At 47.0% G+C, this 17,236-nt stretch overlaps 1 protein-coding gene across 1 annotated transcript in view; it reads right to left on the bottom strand.

Annotated features, from left to right (window-relative positions):
• The window catches only part of INF2 (inverted formin 2), a gene marked incomplete at both ends in the record, with an annotated part of 30,686 nt that extends 15,904 nt beyond the window's left edge, over positions 1 to 14,782 (bottom strand). Inside the window, 2 exons of the mRNA XM_079537535.1 lie at positions 503 to 911; positions 14,723 to 14,782. Of these exons, the coding sequence (XP_079393661.1) occupies positions 503 to 911; positions 14,723 to 14,782 (469 nt within the window). The remainder of the gene's footprint in view (positions 1 to 502; positions 912 to 14,722) is intronic.
• Between the last annotated feature and the right edge of the window lie 2,454 nt (positions 14,783 to 17,236).

Genomic DNA, 17,236 nt, shown 5'->3' with positions numbered 1-17,236 from the left:
CTCCCTGCAATGAACAAAGACACAGATCAGTCGTGCTCAGAGTCCCATTCAGCCTGACCTGCGGGGATGGGACATCCACCACCTCTATGGGCAACCTTGACTCTAAAAAACCTCTTGAGTCTAAACAATTCCACTCTTCCTCCTCCTTAGAGGCTACAGGTCTCCAAGCTCTTCCAACGCCTCTCTTTCTGCTCTTGGGCCTCACAAAAACTGATAGCAAATATCTGCTGAGAAGCTGGGTACTGGACTTCGCATTACTATGTATGGCCAATGCAGTGCTTATACCCAGCTTCTCATGAACTATGAAGACATCTGTGCAAAAATGAGTCCATCTAAATGCTATTAAGTGGCAAAAGCAATGTCATTTTAGAACAGACTTATTTTTAAGAGAAATTAATTCAATTAATCACTTGCAATTGACAACTTTCAAGAAGCCTGGTGCAGGGCAAGAGGATAAGCAACAGAAAAAACCCAACTGTGTGGCAGGAAGATGTCTCCTCACCTTGGAAGAGTTTTCTGACGTAGCCTTCATTGCTCACAATGTATTCAATGCCTCTGTGGGAGTTCATGACTGCTCTCACACAGTTAATGCAAGTGAGCTGTAGCAAGGCATCGGAAATCCTGGCCACCCCTCTTCCAGACAGCCTGTCCAGAGCCTCCAGGAGGAGGTCCAATCCACACAGCTCCAAGAACTGGACCATCCAAGCATCATCACTGCTCTCCAGACGCTTCTTCAGCCCAGAGTAGTTCACCACTGATGGCATTTGCAGGAGGCGGATGCACAGCTCTGGCTCTGCATTTTCCAGGTTGGCCTCTGACTGGTCGGTATCCTGGGGTCCGAGTTTCTCCTTCAGGGCAGCCCATTTCTTGTGGGCACCTTCCTTTTTGATTGACATCATGAACTGCTTGTCCTGAAAGAAAAAGAAAAGACAGCATGAGAAGTCCAGTTAGGCTGAGTACCAACCCCACATCAGCAATAGTTCTTCTCCTAGGGTCAGGACTTGAAGCACAACCGCAGAAGGTTCCTGCTCCTATACCAGCCTGCTGCTCGCCCGGCACACACTGGAACCAGTCTTCTGTTGAAGAAACTAAATACATCCCCTCCTTAGAACACACATTATATTCAGGCCCTGATAACCCTGCAGAGAGACTCTTAGCACCTCTAAGTCAGTAAATACAGCTTTAAAAGGCTGTCAATTTCCACCAGTCAATAGCTACTACCTATTTTTGTGCAGTGAAAGGATAATGTTGGAAGCAGCATTATCTGCTCTGAACTCCTTATGCCCATTAAACCACTTTGAAATCTCACTGCAGTGGAAATGCTATGCAATTTCTAAGTATTTGTAATGGGATGTAGAAGTCATTTGAGCATATCTTGTTCATATAAGCATCCAATTACCCTGTCATTTCTTTCTTGCTTTTGCTTCTTTTGAATGATGCAGAGGTTAATTTTATAACACTCACTTAATCTCTTCCCATCTGCTATAGCAGCAGATATGTTTGCTAAATGTGGTGCTTGCGTGTGCTAATATGAGACCCCAACAAGCTGCAAGCAGAGGGACTGCAGGGAAAGGCTATTAAAACAGCAGTACAGCTTTTTGGAGATGAAGCACATCCTTTCAAGGTCCATCTCTTATGGTCTGTCTCAGCAGCAAGGAGAGCGAGGAGTTGATTCATGACAGAGAAGGATCGAAGCCAAGCCAAATTAACCCTTTACGCTACATTTTATGTTTGAACCAGGATGCTCATTTTTCAGATCCTCAATGATGTAGGTTAGTTATCCAATGCAAATAATTTTCAAAACTAAATGCAATAGTTTTAAAAATGGATTACTTTCGGAAGGGAGAGTTCTTCCACAGAAGGAGGACAAACCTGGGGCTGGCCTGTGTGCCTCAACGCCAGCCATTAATGCTTCCTCCTTCCCCGCTATGCCACCAGCAACTTTGCTTCTCTGGGTTGGTGAGCCCACATCGAGACCAAAATAACCTAGTGCCATTTATCCCCCAAACCCATCACCTGGTAGACTGAAGGATTCCAGGAGAATCTTGCCTTCATTACCAAATGCAGCACAAAGGTTCTATCTCTGCAGCCAAAATGTTTGCTTATTCATCTGCAAGAGGCTCGAGAGCATGATGTTATGGACTTAAACATGGCTTTTGGATGGATGCAAAATGTGGTGGGATGGGATATCTGAGATAGCTCAAACATTTCCCTCAGGGCAAAGTGTTGGGAAGCACTTCTTGGCAGGACACCTCAACACACAGCTCACAGCATGAAAGACTGTGTAGAAGTAGGGTTGGAGGGTTTTAGAGTTGGCTGGATATGGCCACAGAAAATTCTAAAACATTTCTGGAGCTGTGGAGAAACATTTTTGCAGAAGGGAAAGTTCTTGTCCAAGCACCCAGTTGGCAATGGCCACGACTGGAAAATGAGAATATACCATCTAAGAACATAGTGTACAGCTAAAAAGTAATAAAAAGGACCACTAAAGGAAAAAAGAGAAGAAAAGAAAACAAAAAAATAACAAGTCTCCTGCCAGAGTATTGGCTTGAGTTTCTAAGATTTGTCATCAGTGTCTGCAGTCCAGAGCCGACTCACTCTTCATTCTTGGCAGAAGTCTCACTGGATTTAGTCAACTCCAGCTCCTTCTCTACTCCAACTCAGGAATTTGGGCTAGGCACAATGCAAAGAAGAATAGAAATCCTCCCTGTCCAGAGGGAGGGAGACAAAGCCTCCTGCCCCCAGGGGTCCTCTTCCAGTTTCTGTTGGTCAAGACCAGATCCACAGCCCAAGGCTGCATATGCATGAGGTACAGCACAGCCTATCCATTCCAGACCCTCCTTTGGTGGGTTCCCACAACTCAAGGTCCCTTGCCTTCCCTTTGACTCAGATAACTGGGACTCCTGGCATTTTTTCCTGTAAAAGCAATCAGCATGTGCTGGCCCCATCACCACCCCAATGTCCTGGGTGATCTGTCTCTCTTCTTTGCTCAGCTGGAGCCCCAGCTCTTTGCTCTCCCCAGAGTGAAAGTGTGCACCAACACCAAGCAGAGAATCTGGTTGCACTGCTGCTGACCACAAGCTTCTTCTCTCTTTCAGTGACTTATTTTTATACTCAATAAATTGCTTTTTCATTTGCATATGACTAAACCTTTTTTATCAAACCAGATAACATAACAGGGTGTTTTTTTTTCTCCAGTTGGACAAATACATCTTTATATATAGTATCACTTACAGGAAGTCAGAAAGATTATAATGGGATCACTGACCTTAACCTTTGCTGATTTCTGAAAATTAAGCTAGTCCAGTGCAACAGGAGACAGGAAATACCAACAGTGCATCCTGTTGGCCAGCAGAGTTGTCCTAAACCATCCTTTCCCCCCCAGCTGCTCCACACAGATGTGAAGAGATGAGAAGCAAACCCAGGCAGGTAAATCTCAGAGCAGTAAAGGCCTGAGCTGTTTTGCACTGAGCTGAACAAATTTAATTGATTAAATATTCTTTCCCACAGAGAGTGTATTCCCTTTTTCTGTGAGGAAGTCTGAAAAAAAAGAGACTGATAATGTATGTAACTGTAAAAATGAAATTAATTAAGTAGGAGCTGTGCTATATAAATGGAAAGCACCATTCTGCAGATGGTGTGATAAATCTGTTTACAAACAAGGATATGAGTGATAAATTATGAATGCAGCATGTTCCCCTGTTTTCCAAGCACAGTATTGTGAAGCTGCACAGCTCCATCCTCAGAGGGCTCCTGGCTTCACCTTCCATCTCCGACCACAAGAGCTTACCAGCAGGTAAATGATGGCTATGTAGTGGAGACAGATACGAGATTAAAATGGATTGCAGTGCAGTGGTGGAAGTGATGTCCCCAAGTTCTGGCTGGCAGTGCCCCATCTGTACTCTCAGCACAGCATGGGTGCTGCTCCCTCAGACATGTCCTGGTGCCATCCCTGCTCCCTGCACTGGGACACCCACAGCTCACACTGGGATAAACGCAGCGCCCTGCTGATCTTGCTTCTCATCTTTGGAGCTGGGCTAGACCTGGTGGTGGGGAATGACATCTGCAGAAGTCTGAACGCAAAAGTACTCCTGAGCAGTCAAATTTGAAGAGAGTCATCATAAATGAAATGCTCATCCTCTTGCTCCTGGCAACAGAAGCATTGATTCATGATGCTAACTGCCTGGATCATTGGGTTTGCAAAGCCACATCCATTCAGCCTGGTCCTTTAAACTTTCTTCTTCTTTTCCTTCTGAATCAGATGCTTTTCTGCAGCACTGTGTGCCCCTCTTTCCTCCAAGTAAAAGCCAGCTCCTAGGGAGATGACATCTGTAGGGGATAAATCAGGGCATGTCGATACTTTCTTCACCCTGGGTTGCTGGAGAGAACAGAGTGCACAGCACAGATTTCAGTTGCGATTATTACACGCCTCCAGGATGCCATGGATCACAGCAAGGACCCGGGAGGACAAAAAAAGGATGATTTTTCAGGACAGCTTGATAGGACTGGCTGGGAAGGAAAGTGAGAAAAGTAACAGATTCAGAATCGCTCATTTTTTGGGAGCAGACCCAATGCCCATACTGCTCGACAAAGAGATGCTATTGGGATGAGAATGCCCTTTCAGGAGGGCAGACTTCATGCACTGCCTTCATTAAATCACAGCTCTTTACTTCTCTCAGTGAGACCACTGCACATCCTTGGCCATAAGAAAAGCACTTTTGGGGCTGCTCAGGCCCTCCCTCCCTTCTGTGTCTGTTCCTGGTGCTGGAGAAGCTGCTGTGCTTGACTGCCTGCTAATGATAGGTTTTGCTTCTGGGTAGTTCCAGTTTTCACTCCATTGCTGGGAATATGCAGAGCCTTTGTATTTTGCAACATGTCAGTCTACTCAGTCAGTATAAAGAAACAACATCCCGGCTCTGCACTTTCCAAAAACCTGAAAGCCTGATGGGTTTGTTCTTCCTCCTGCTTTCATTTGCACTATTGTGTTTTCCTGTGCGGTATCTGAGCTGCTCAGTGCACACCAACTAATGAAATCATCCTCCCACATGCTGAAAGAGGGGGGCAGCTCTATTTTAGGCACAGTTTGACCCCTAGAGAGGACCCATTACTGACAGTAGGAATAAGGGGAGCTCATGTTAAGAATCTGGTGGGAAAGTGAGTCATGCCAGCCAGAGGCAAGATCTGCACAACAGAGGTGGTGGATGCCCTGTCATTGGAGGCACTCTGGGTCAGGTTGGAGGGGGCTCTGAGCACCTGATGGAGCTGTAGATATCCCTGTTGATTGCAGGGCAGTTGGACTAGATTACCTTTATGGGTTCCTTCCAACTCGAACAATTCTATGATTCTCTCTCCTGACCAGATATAAGCTACAGTATCATGTGATAGCTTGCAGAAACAAGTGGTTACTGTGTCCACTCAGAATAGATTGGCAATGATGGGGTTAAGCCAGGATTAACTACACTAGTAAAAAATAATTACCTGTGCCTGCTTCCTCCCCAGCAAATAAACAAGTAAATAAATCATTAGTCTTCTGCAGGAACCATGCATAAATCACACTGGAGTGAGATGCTCAAGGATGTTTGTGATAGTATCTTCAGAGACATTGAAAGTCTTATTTAAAGCTTGCTCTAGCTTAGATTTAAATGGGCTTAGAAAGAGTTACAGCAGTAACGCGGTCTGAAGATGCCCAGTAACCTATATCCTTTATCCTGGCAAGCCAGGTTTAAAAGAAATCAGTGCAACAGTCAGAAACGGCTGCTGCTACTGAGGAAACACAGCCAGAATCAACACCTGATCCTTCCCTGTCAGCCAAACCAATTTTAAAAGCTTTCCCTGGCAGATGAGAGCGCTGCAGCATCCTCACCTGCTACCACAGGTTTTGGGTCAGTGATGCCACATGGCAGCCAGCACCCATTCCATGCACACAGGGGATGCACTCCCACCTGTGCTGAACACAACCCACAGCATGATGCTGTATCCCATCACCAGGGCTTCCTCATGGCATCCTGAATCTTTTCCAGGTCCCAAGGAAACCCTGCTGGGCTCTATGGCACGTCTGGAGCCATCACAGCTCCTGTCCCAGCCGTGCCAGCGCCATTTAGCATTTTAGGATGCAATGTATGAGGATGATTTGGTGGCCACATGAGAGGCAGAAACTGTTACCCAGCAACATGCAAAGCGCAGTCATAACTTTCTAAGATTCTCACGGTTTGCTCACAGTGGGAAGCTGTCAACCAAACAGATACTACAAGAGCCAAAAACCTTCTGCAATTGCTTTTTTTTTTTTTTCCTCTTCTTTTAAACACCTCCACAGGAAGCCAAGAGGACAGAAAAATGAATTCCTACCTTGGAGTTCAAGCCAAATTATTCTCCAGTCTCTCTCACCTAAAAGGATCCTCTCCAAACAGCCCTGTGAGCCTGCACTTCCCAATCCAGCTCGTGTTCTCCTCTGCCAAGCAGCCCTCAGTCATTAAGGTCTAAATCCCCAAACTATCGACTGTCTGCAAATCACACACTGCAAAAAAGTTCAACAGGATGTTGGCGTTTAATAATATGTAAATATCAGTCTGCCAAATGGTGCAAGCAAATAATTTTCCTGTAGCCTTCAGGAAAGGCATTTGCATGTCGTTTGTCACCCCCTTCATTCACTCTGTGCTGGAGAAGGGGATCTGTGCACAGTCCTTGGGCTCTAAACAAAAGACATGTGGTGACTCAGAGCAGGAAAATGATCTGGCAAAGGGTGAAAAAAAAGAAAAAAAAAAAATATATATATATATATATATATATATGTATGTATATAAACCAGAAAAGAAGAAAGTCGGCCAGGGTGGGATGGACGGAGAGCCATCCTTCTCTCCACCCTTGTTGGCTGCAAGGCTTTGTAGCATTGGGTCCTATAGCACTGCAAAGTCAGCAAGGTGTTGGAGCTGCATAACTCAGGGGTGATGTCTCCTCTGGGGCTGCCCACCCAGCAGACATCATTCCATGTCAGGGTTGTGGCTTTAGGAATGCTGCTTGTTCTGCTCTATGCCTCAGCTTGGCCAGAGCTCAAAAGACTCTGAGGATTTTAATAACTCATTTTAATGGAAAACCTTTTCTGTTGTGCTTCTGGTTGGGTTTTCACAGAGCTGTAAAATGGCTGCTGCACTCACTCTCTTGGGAGGTGCTCGCTGTGAGCTGGCTGTTATTGAGTTGTGAATATTTCAGCATGGCCTGTGTAGGCAGCGGCCTGCTGCCTGGCTCGTGGCAGCCATTACACTTCAAATGCTGTTTTCTCTCCCTCGACGGGGCCTCCAACCAGAATAAATCACCCACAGGATGAAGTTCTCTGCTCTAATGAAGAAACTCAGTGCTTGTGTCCAGGAGCATTGCTGCACCAATTCTGGCTGCATCAGAAATGAATCTCAGAGTGGTTTGGGTTGGAAGGGAACTCAAAGACCACTAGTTCCAACCCCTTGCCATAGGCAGGCTGCCATCCACTAAGTCAGGCACCAGATCAGGCTGCCCAGGGCCCCATCCAACCTATCCCTGGAATACACCGATCCGCCTGTCCCTAGGCTCACACCCTTGCTTTAAGGGAAGCCTTTGCCCTAACTAAGGCAGTTTTGCTGTAACAATCCAATGCCGAGGAAATGACTTAGCATAGTTCTCTGTCCTGCTGTAGGAAGCATTACAGTCCAAGATAAACATTCTTCTGTGATGGATTTTACATCAGCACATGCGTTTCACTTTACTGTGCACTCCTGAGGTGCAGCTCCCAGCCCTTCGATCAGTCACTGCCCCGGTTACTGGGAGGAGATGGATGCACAGCAGGGCTGCAGAGAAGAATCAAAGGCAAAAATCCTGCAGGAAAGGCTCGCTGGTGTTACAAAATCCTGTTCTGGCAGCCAAGGGAAGGAATTTAAAGGGTTATCAGCTGCCATCAGGTTTCATCTGAACTCTGGACCCACAAGATATGCCAGAAATGTTTGTTCTCTGAAAGTCTGCACTCACTCCTATGTAAAAAAAAAAAAAAAAAGGAAAGAAAAAAAGAACAATAATAATAACAAGGAGCAGAAGCAGTGAAATCAGGCTACAAAAGCAGAAAAGCAGCCCCAGAATTGCAGGCCTTCTGCAAGCCCCCAGCACTGATCCCCAGATCTGGCAATGGGGAGCAGCTCTCTGTGACCACTTGTTGGGTGCCACAACAAAGGCAGGTGAATGGGCATGTGCTTGTGGGGTCTCTGGGGGAAAACGAAGGTGCCAGTAAGAAATGCAGATAATTTGATATCAGCACCTGTCCAGGTGATCCACTGCCACGGGGCAGGCAGAGGTCCAGAGGAGCTGTGGGGGCAGATGTTGGGGAGGACATCTCAGCACTCCCACAGGGAGCTGCTCTCTCTTCTGCTGGCTGAATTCTCTCCTCAGAGACTGAACAGATTTTACCTTCAGCCCTCCAGACACCGACCTCTGGCTGCCTTTCTGTGAAATACATTTGCTGAAGTTGATGGTAAAGAGGAAAAAAAAAAAAAAAAGGCCTTTTGAAGTAAGTATCTATCTGATGGATAATGAAAATAAAGGACCATTCTACTGCCAGCACGTGCATATTTCCTGGAACATAGTATCTAATAGGGTAGATCTATTTTAAATGTCAAAACCATTCAGTCCACCGTTCTTCTAGGAAGTTCTTATAACAACACACATCCTGTTTTTTGGGGATGGTGCTTTCAGCTGGGGAAGCACCATGAACTCCACACTTCACTGAGCAGGAGATGACCAAATTTTCTGCAAATAAATAAATAAATAAATAAATACACAAATAAATAAATAAATAAATAGAAATGAACCCTGCATCAGCAGTTTTACACAGAGCAAATGGCACAGATCTGTGCATGGATCTTTGAAGAATACATGCGCTCACACTGGCTACATCTTCTGCTACTTTATCTTGCATACATGCATTGCAGTGCATGAGAAGGAAGGCAAGAGCTCTGCAGGAGGTTGCATGCACTTCTGAACCAAAGAGCTGCTCGGATCCATGTCAAGGTCTGAGGATATCCACTAAAAAAAGCTACGGGGACACCAGAAGGGTCCTTAAGGAGGCTGCATTTTTCCAGCTGTTCCCCAAACAGATTGCAAACATGACTCCTTCCTATGGAGACTGGCTTTTCCATTTGATCATGATGCATGTGGCTGGCATTGCAGTGAGCCATCAGCCCAAGAGCAAACATCCTGAGCGCTTTCGTTTCGATAAGGCTGATCGTAGCCAGGATTCCTAGCGGCACAGTGAGGCATACACCACATACATTAAGGAGATTGGCCCCAGGTACCTGCCTGGGAGCCATATGGCTGTGGATGTTACTAAGAGCAACCAGAAAACATGCCCTGGTGCTAATTCCAAAACTTAAGCATTTGAAACAAATTTGTGAATAGAGCAGAAGACTGGCTTAGCATTATTTCAAAGCTAATCACTCCAAACATCCCTTCAGACTATTTTCTCCACTGCTAGGTGAAAAAGTTTGACGTCTCTTTTATAAGCAATAATCCCAGTGTACTGAGTGGCTTAACCCCTTATTGCACTGTTCTAAGAGGAACTAAAGCTACCCCTCCTAAAAGCTCTTATGCCAGTTCTAAGCCACATTCCTGTAATTAACATGAAGGGATTTTAACATGCTCCAACCACCTGGAGGTTTATGATGAGATATTCTCATGTTGGGGATATTTTAACATAATAACATAACCAGGTGTAACATAAATGTAGGGTATCTTACATTAACACTTTCATCAATGATCCTTATGGGTCCCTTCCAAGTTGGGTATTCTAAGATCTCTTTCAGTGTTTCTTATGAAATTATTTAAAACACTTTAGCAACAAGGTGTTGATACTGTTGTTTTTCTTTGAAAAGAAATTACAGAATCATTATAGTTGTAAAACATCAATAAGGTCACCCAATCCAACCCCAGCTCTTCCTCACCATGCCCACTGACCACATCCCTCAGTGCCACATCTCCACAGTTCTTCAACACTTCCTTGGAGAGTGACTCCCCCACCTCCTGGGCAGCTGTGCCACTACATTACCACTCCTTCTGATAGATAAATACACAACAAATGTTAGGATATCATTTTATCAGCAATTAATCTCTACAAGGCTTGCTCTCACATTTGCTTACAGGTGTTACCAGAATGGAAATTTGGGAATTGCAGGCTTGTAAATCAATTCAGTGTTGCCACAGTCTTTTGCCCTACCTTGCTCTCAGCTAAACAGAGGCCATGTTTAGGGCTTGGGAATAGGCTGTGTGAGTTCAGTGCACTCCAAGTAGTGGAAATAACAAAACCCAGAATTTATCCCCAGGCTTCTAAAAGAAACCTCAGGAACTGGAAAAACACAAAATAACTCATGAATATTGGACAGCTTGTTCTGAAATTTGGAGCTACAGTGTATCAGTGCATAAACAGCACATGGAGCCAAGCAGGCTGGGGAACAGCCATCTGAGGAAGCGGCAATACAGCTCAACCAGTGCCACATCACTGTGATGTAAAGCAGAAGGGAAACAAGTCATTAACGTCCATCAGCGAATAAAAACATTTGCTCCCAGGCTCACCTTCGTGGCAGGCTCAAGTTTGTGCTGTTTGTCATGTAAGACAGGAGCAAGACATGCTCACGGGCACTTCACAAATTACAGAGCCCACTGCTGGTAAACACTGCAACCCTCACTCACTTATTCCATGCAGACCTTTTTACTTGGGCTAGGAATGCTTTCCTTTACAACACTCTGCACGTGGTGTTAAGCTGACTACTCTAAATAACAGAAACAATTAATCTGCTTCAGAAATATAATCAACTCTTCCTGAGCTAGAGGCACACGAAGGAGACTGGCACCCTGGGGTACATTAAATAGAGCATAGCCAACAGGGTGAGGGAGATTCTCCTGACCCTTTGCTCTGGTTGGGACACATTTGGAGTACTGTTGCGATTCTGGGCTCCCCAGTTCAAGAAAGACAGGGAACTGCTGAAGAGAGTCCAGCAGAAGGTTACTAAAATTACTGGGACCTGGAACCTCTCCTGCACAAGAAAAAGCTAGGAGCCCTGGGGCTGTTCAGCCTGGAGAAGAGAGGATGAAGAGAGGATCTTGTAAATGCTTATAAATATCTAAAAGACAAAGACTTGTGTTACTACCTGGGGCTTCCATCAGGACCTCACACCACTGCTTCACTCACTGCTGCAATGGCTGAGTGCAGAAACAGGACGATGAGAAGCAGATAGATTCCAGATAGAAGAAACCAGCACAACAGAAGCAGTGCGGAGATAGCTGCCTTATTGAAAATAATGTGATTTACTGCCAGAGCAGAGGGTAACAAAGTTATTCCTTAGCTGCATCAACAGAAACAAGGCCAAACTGAAAATAAATAGGTAAACAGAATTGATGCCATCCTCTTCCGTTGCCTCAAGTGGGGAGAATGGGGCTGATGGGGCTGATGCTGCATCCATGCATATGTTCCTGCTGCTCCCAGGGCTGGACAGGAGCAGACCCCATGGCTCCTGCTTTGCTTGATCCACAGCAGGGTAAAATCATAAACATTTTCCACTTAAACGAGAACTAAATTTAGGTTTTTACAGTGTCATGGTACCTCCTTTCCCACACTTTCCTGGAGCTATCCCAGTACAGCTCAAGTTCCCCAGCTCTCCTCTCTCATTAAAACGTGACTCAGCTCTCCCAGCTGGAAGCACAGAGACCCACGCAGTCCCATTCTGGCCATCAGCAGCGTCCTGTCTTCACTTCTGCATTCACCATTAGGCTGAAGGCAACAGAAGGCTTTGGATGGGGGAGAAGTGAGTGTCACTGAAGCTGTGTGTGCTCTAAGCAGCTACACGACCTGTCAGCTGGAGTTTCTCTTGCGTCCCTTTTGGGAAAGTCCTCCTAACATACAGGACTGACCAAGGGCACCTGTACAACAGACCAGACAACAGACAACTACTACAATGGAGCAGCACTGCAAAGAGCAAGTGGTTTCTTTGCCTTTAAACATTTTCCCAAATTAATACCACATAACACTCAGATGAGTCAAAATAATGGTCGTGGTAAGAAGAATAAAAGGGAAGTCAATGCTAAACAGCACCACCTGGTGACACCCACTATACCCATACCAAGTTGGTTGTGTCACCCTGCCGAGATCTGGCAGCTCTTCACTTGCCTCTATTTTTTTATTGGACACAGTGCTGGCACAAGGACCCCTTGGAAGTGAGCTGCTACTTTCTGGGTGCTTAAAACACCCTGGAGTCCATTGAGTGCCTCAATCCTGGAGCCCAAGTGTCACCCACTGAGTCCCAGTCGTGCTGGCTTTGCCCACGGCCCTTTATCAGCTCAGCAGGTTTCCCAGAGCAATACACCACAAAATGCTACACAGCTTTCTGCAAACACATTGCTTGCTTAAGATTCTCATTGATTTGTAGCTTCAGTTTTTCCAGCACTGTGAAATGTCAGCGCAGGTATCAAACTACCAAAAATAGCTGAACACCATTGGTTACATCAAATAGAAAAATCACTAAACTGTTAAACACAGACCCTCTCTCAAAGCTCTCTGCAGATCAGAAGGGATACGTTGACAAAACAGCAGCAAACCTGCCACACTGTACAATCCCTTCTAACTGCAGCCACTCCTGCACGCTACAGGCGATGACTCAGTAGCTCATGAATTCCACACACCCTATTTGTTTCTACATTCAGTTCCACAAAATCGGCTCCTTGTCTACCGCCAATGACATCTGGTAGCAATGACAAGGCTTTTCTGTTTTTCAGTGGTTATTTTTTTCCTAGGAACAGAGAAGCCAGGCGATACGCAGCCTTCCTCACACAAATGCAGTGACCCCTTTTTGCAAAGTGTTCTCATGCTGCTTTTTGTTCCCCTCCTTCCATTGCTCTTCCACAGCTGGAATGTGAATGCTGTGACAAGACCCACACCTAAGCTCACAACAGCCCTACCAGCAAGGTGCCACCTGCTGGAAGAAGGACAAAGCCAAGGCTCACAACCTAACCTCATTTTCTTCCTTCTCCCAGTTTGGTCTTAGCAACTTGGTTGCCAGCCTGGGACCCAAGAGCTCTCAGTGCAATGAAATAGGGAACTGCCCGCTTGCTTTGTTGAAGGTGCAATGCTGAGAAACACTGCAATGATCTTGAGTTTGGCAGATAATACAGAAGGATAGAATGGATTAGGTTAGAAGCACCTAGTCACACTCATCCTGAGGCACTGAGCATTTTGAGGAGCCTCCCTCCTGCACAAAGGGCATCAGGCTGCAAGGCTGCACCGAGCTACTGCACAACATTTAGCCCATTTTCACCTAGTTAAATAAAACAGTGCACACAATGTTACAGTGTTAGCAAATGGAATGCAGATATCTCTTTATGATGGACTTGTTTGCATCTGCCCACTGTGGCATTCTGCACTGCGTGGAGCTGGATTTGCTCGGCGCCGCTGGGCGATCCTATGAGTTAACTGTGTTGATTCAGCGGGTGCTACTTCCACTGAATCATTATTGATAGATCTTACTGCAAATAGTAAGGGCAAAGATTTAACTGGGAGCTCAATTTGAGCTCAGATACAAGCCCTGAGACTGTCTGAAGTTGCATGACTTGCTCCAGCTCTATGAGACAGGTTAGTGAGCATGGTGGTGATGGGTTGGCAGTTGGACTAGATGATTTTGGAGGCCTTTTCCAACCTTAGTGACTCTATGTTTGCTGCCTAACCTATTGCACTGCATTGCTATCCACTGCCCAGCTACTTCCATCTCATGGCTGGTTACGGTGCAATGATGGATTAAAAATCCCTCATCAGCAGAATAATTGTTGCAGAGAAAGTATGTAATTGGAGATATGGAAGTAAATGGTGGGGAAAGAGGGACAATATGCATATGAGTTTGCTCTGATAAGAAAAATTTTCTACACGGTCACTCTGAGAAATCTATCATGTGTAGCTGGCACACAAGGAAGGGGTAGGGTTCAGTTTCCAACACCTCTGAAGCATAGCCACCTGCTGCACAGCTTGCAGCAAAGCTGGGAGCCAAGCCACGGAAGGTGAACAATTGCACTGAGTACACATCTACAGGGAACAGACAGCCACTCATGTGAAAGGAAGCAGTGGTGGGGTCAGCACTGAAAGTGGGGGAGATCCTGTCCTACCTTCCTTTACAGCACCGTCATGGGAAGAAGCAAGAAAGCAGGAAAGAGCTGAAGGAGAGTGCAGCAGTGCAGAGCATGGGGATATGCTATAAAAGTTGGATTGATAGGAGGGCTGGACTAAAAGATCTGCGTGCAGAACACACAGGTCAGGGGGACACCTGGGGATGGCAATGTCAGCTTCCCATTGCCATTACAGGATTGAAAGAGCCCGAGGAGGAGGTTTATTGCAACGCCTACTGGAGAGGGATCTATCTCCAGATTAGGAGTCATGGCACGAGTGGTACCCGACTCACCCTGCACCTCACTCACATCCCTTCAGAAGCCAGACATACAGCGTGGGGCTGCTGGGGACTTGCAGCAGCTGAAGCGTGCTTTATGGGAGCAGACAGCAAGTCCCAGCTTGTCTACCACTGTACAGTGCAAAGCAAGCAACAATTTCTATACTGATAAGAGAGGAAAAGAGCACAATAAAGAGAACTAAATAATCACAGTGCCAATATAAAGCGAGACAAAGAAACATATTGGAAGAAATGTTATATTATCTGTTCAGCAAAGTTCTGAAACATACCCTTCCCAGGAGAGCAGGGAGAAACGAATCACAGCGGTGTGCAATAAGGCATAATATCATTCGGTGCTCAATCTGCTGACCTGCCAGGTCCCTTCCTGTCCCACATTCAGACGATCTGTTACACAATGGCTCTGTAAAGTGCTCACATTTTTTGAAGCAAAATTCTTGGACAGCAGCCTGGAGGGGGATTATTCACTTACAACAGCACCAAAAGGCATTACCCAGGCTCCCAGCTGCCTGCAGCTCCCTGACGCCACCTCAACTTTGGCAGCTGCGTGGTGGAAAACCAAACTGATGTGGATGGAAGAGAAAATAAGATTAGCAACCAAGGAGCTTAGGCTGTGCTCCGTGGGATGGCTGTGACCTTAATGCAACTCGGCTGACTCCAACTTTTCTTTATAACCTACTTCAGTTAGAAGTTCCCCCACAGACAGCCGGGGGAGTAGCACAGCCTGCAATGTATGCTCAAAGCAATTCCCAGCCCTAGCAGGCTGATGCACAGCTCGCATCACCGTGGGCACAATTTTGGGGTACTTCTCCCAGATCAGAGTACCCCAGCACGCCTCCTCCTCCCCCAGCCTCCGGAATTTAGTTCCCAGTGCTGATGTCGCAAGAAAGCACTTCATCAGCGGAGAGCTGTTGAGCAAAAGGGAAGACGTGGAACGAGGGAAGTATGTAGAGCCGGGCAGCACTTGGGAAACCTTGCCCAAAATCCGAAGAATGCTTCAAAATAAAAGCCGAAACCCGGGGCAGAGAGCGGCTATCCGCAGCCCGAGCGGACCTCATCTCACACCTGCTGCAATCCGGACCAACCCCCGCAGCATTGCGACCGGCCCGTGCCGCCGCCGCCTCCCCGCTCCATCACGGCGCTACAGGAAAAGGGGCACCCGCACCCCGCGCCGCGTCCAATCCCCGCGCAGAGCCATCGCACCTGCAGCTCCGTAGCGGCTGAGCGATGCCTCCGACTGGGCACGGAGGAGTTTCCCCCCACACCGCCTTGCTCGCAGCCTGTCTGGCTCTGGGAGAGGACTCCCGACCGGGCTGCCGACACACGGAGAGGAATTTCAGCTCAACTTCTTTCACTGGCTCCCACCGAGCATCACCCCCCCCCGGTCCCGATGCCCTTACCGCGGCGGTCTCCTGCGGACGGGGGGCGGCGGTCTCGCAGCCTGCAGCGGACAGCCAACCTCCGCCAGAACACCAACCCGCCGGGCTCTGCCCATCCGCCCGCCGCGGCGGCCGCGCCCGGTTTAGAGGCGGGGCGGAGGCGGTGCGACGAGGGAGGGTCCGGCTCCGGTCCTGGCGGGGAAGTTTGCGGAGGCTGAGGCGCTCCATCCTGGCGCTGCTCACGGCCGGGACCTCGGGCAGCGAGCGTGCGTGCCAGTATGTGCTGCTGGGCTGCTTCCTTGCTACGGTTGTAGGAGGAGTAGAGGGATGGCTTTGCTTTGAGAATCATGGAATTATAGAATGATTTGGGTTGGAAGGAGCCTTAAAGCCAACCCAGCCGCAACCCCCTTCCATGGACTGTTTTGCCCCTACCAGCTCAGACTACCCAGGGCCTCATCCAGCCTGACTTTGGGTGTCTCCAGGGATTGGGGCAACCTGCCTCACCACCCTTACTGTAAAAAACTTTTTCCCTATATTCAGTCTAAATCTCTGTCTTTAAGTTAGAAACCGTTCCCCCTTGTTCCATCTCAACAGATCCTGCTGAAGAGTCTGTCGTCTTCTTTCTTACAGCCCCCTTTAGATACTGAAATGCTGCTCTCAGGTCTTCCTGGAGCCCTCTCTTCTTCTGGGGCTGAACAGCCCCAGCTCCCTCAGCCTTTACTCAGTCTTTACTAAGTGCCTCAGCTCTACAGATGAGCAGTGTAATGCTGGAGCTAAGTCTACATGTTATCAGCCAAGTAGGGAGAGTTTGGTGACAAAGATCCTTTCCCTTTGTGGATCAGGATGCTGCCTCCCATATTGTCTCTGTGCTGGTTTGAGGCAGCCATGCAGTGGTGGCTTTGCCATCCAGACAGAAATCTAGCAGGAAAAATCATGGATGGGAAGAGAGGGAGAGCTGACATGAAAATCCTGATCGGTGTGTGCTGCAGAGAGCTGCTGCAAGCTGGTGAGTGCCAAGCCTCAGACTGCTGAGTGCAATTACGGGAGGCTGGAGGATAGTTACAGGGGAAGAACACAGTGATGAGCGCCTCAGAGTCTTCAGATTGGAAAATGACACCAAAGATTTTACTCTTTGCTCATAAATGCTGCTTTGTTTCTAGCGAGAGAGGAGAGAAATGGGAGAAGGCTGCATCTATTGAGGATGGCAGTTAGCACACACAGCTCATCAGTTATTCTACTTAAAAGAAATGTTTCCGACCAGTATCTTATGTGATACTCAGACAAGCACATAATTTGTTTTACAAATCTGCATTGCAGAAAAAATGGATGTGTCCCCTGGAATCTTTCTCTGAGGATTTATCCTGATTTTAAAAGAGCTGTTTTTTGTTTAGAAAATACTGATCATCT

Source organism: Tetrao urogallus, assembly GCF_951394365.1.
Source record: "Tetrao urogallus genome assembly, chromosome: 6".
Lineage (NCBI taxonomy): Eukaryota > Metazoa > Chordata > Aves > Galliformes > Phasianidae > Tetrao > Tetrao urogallus.
Note: the sequence above shows the minus strand (reverse complement) of the source record. Positions and strands in the feature narration are given on the sequence as shown.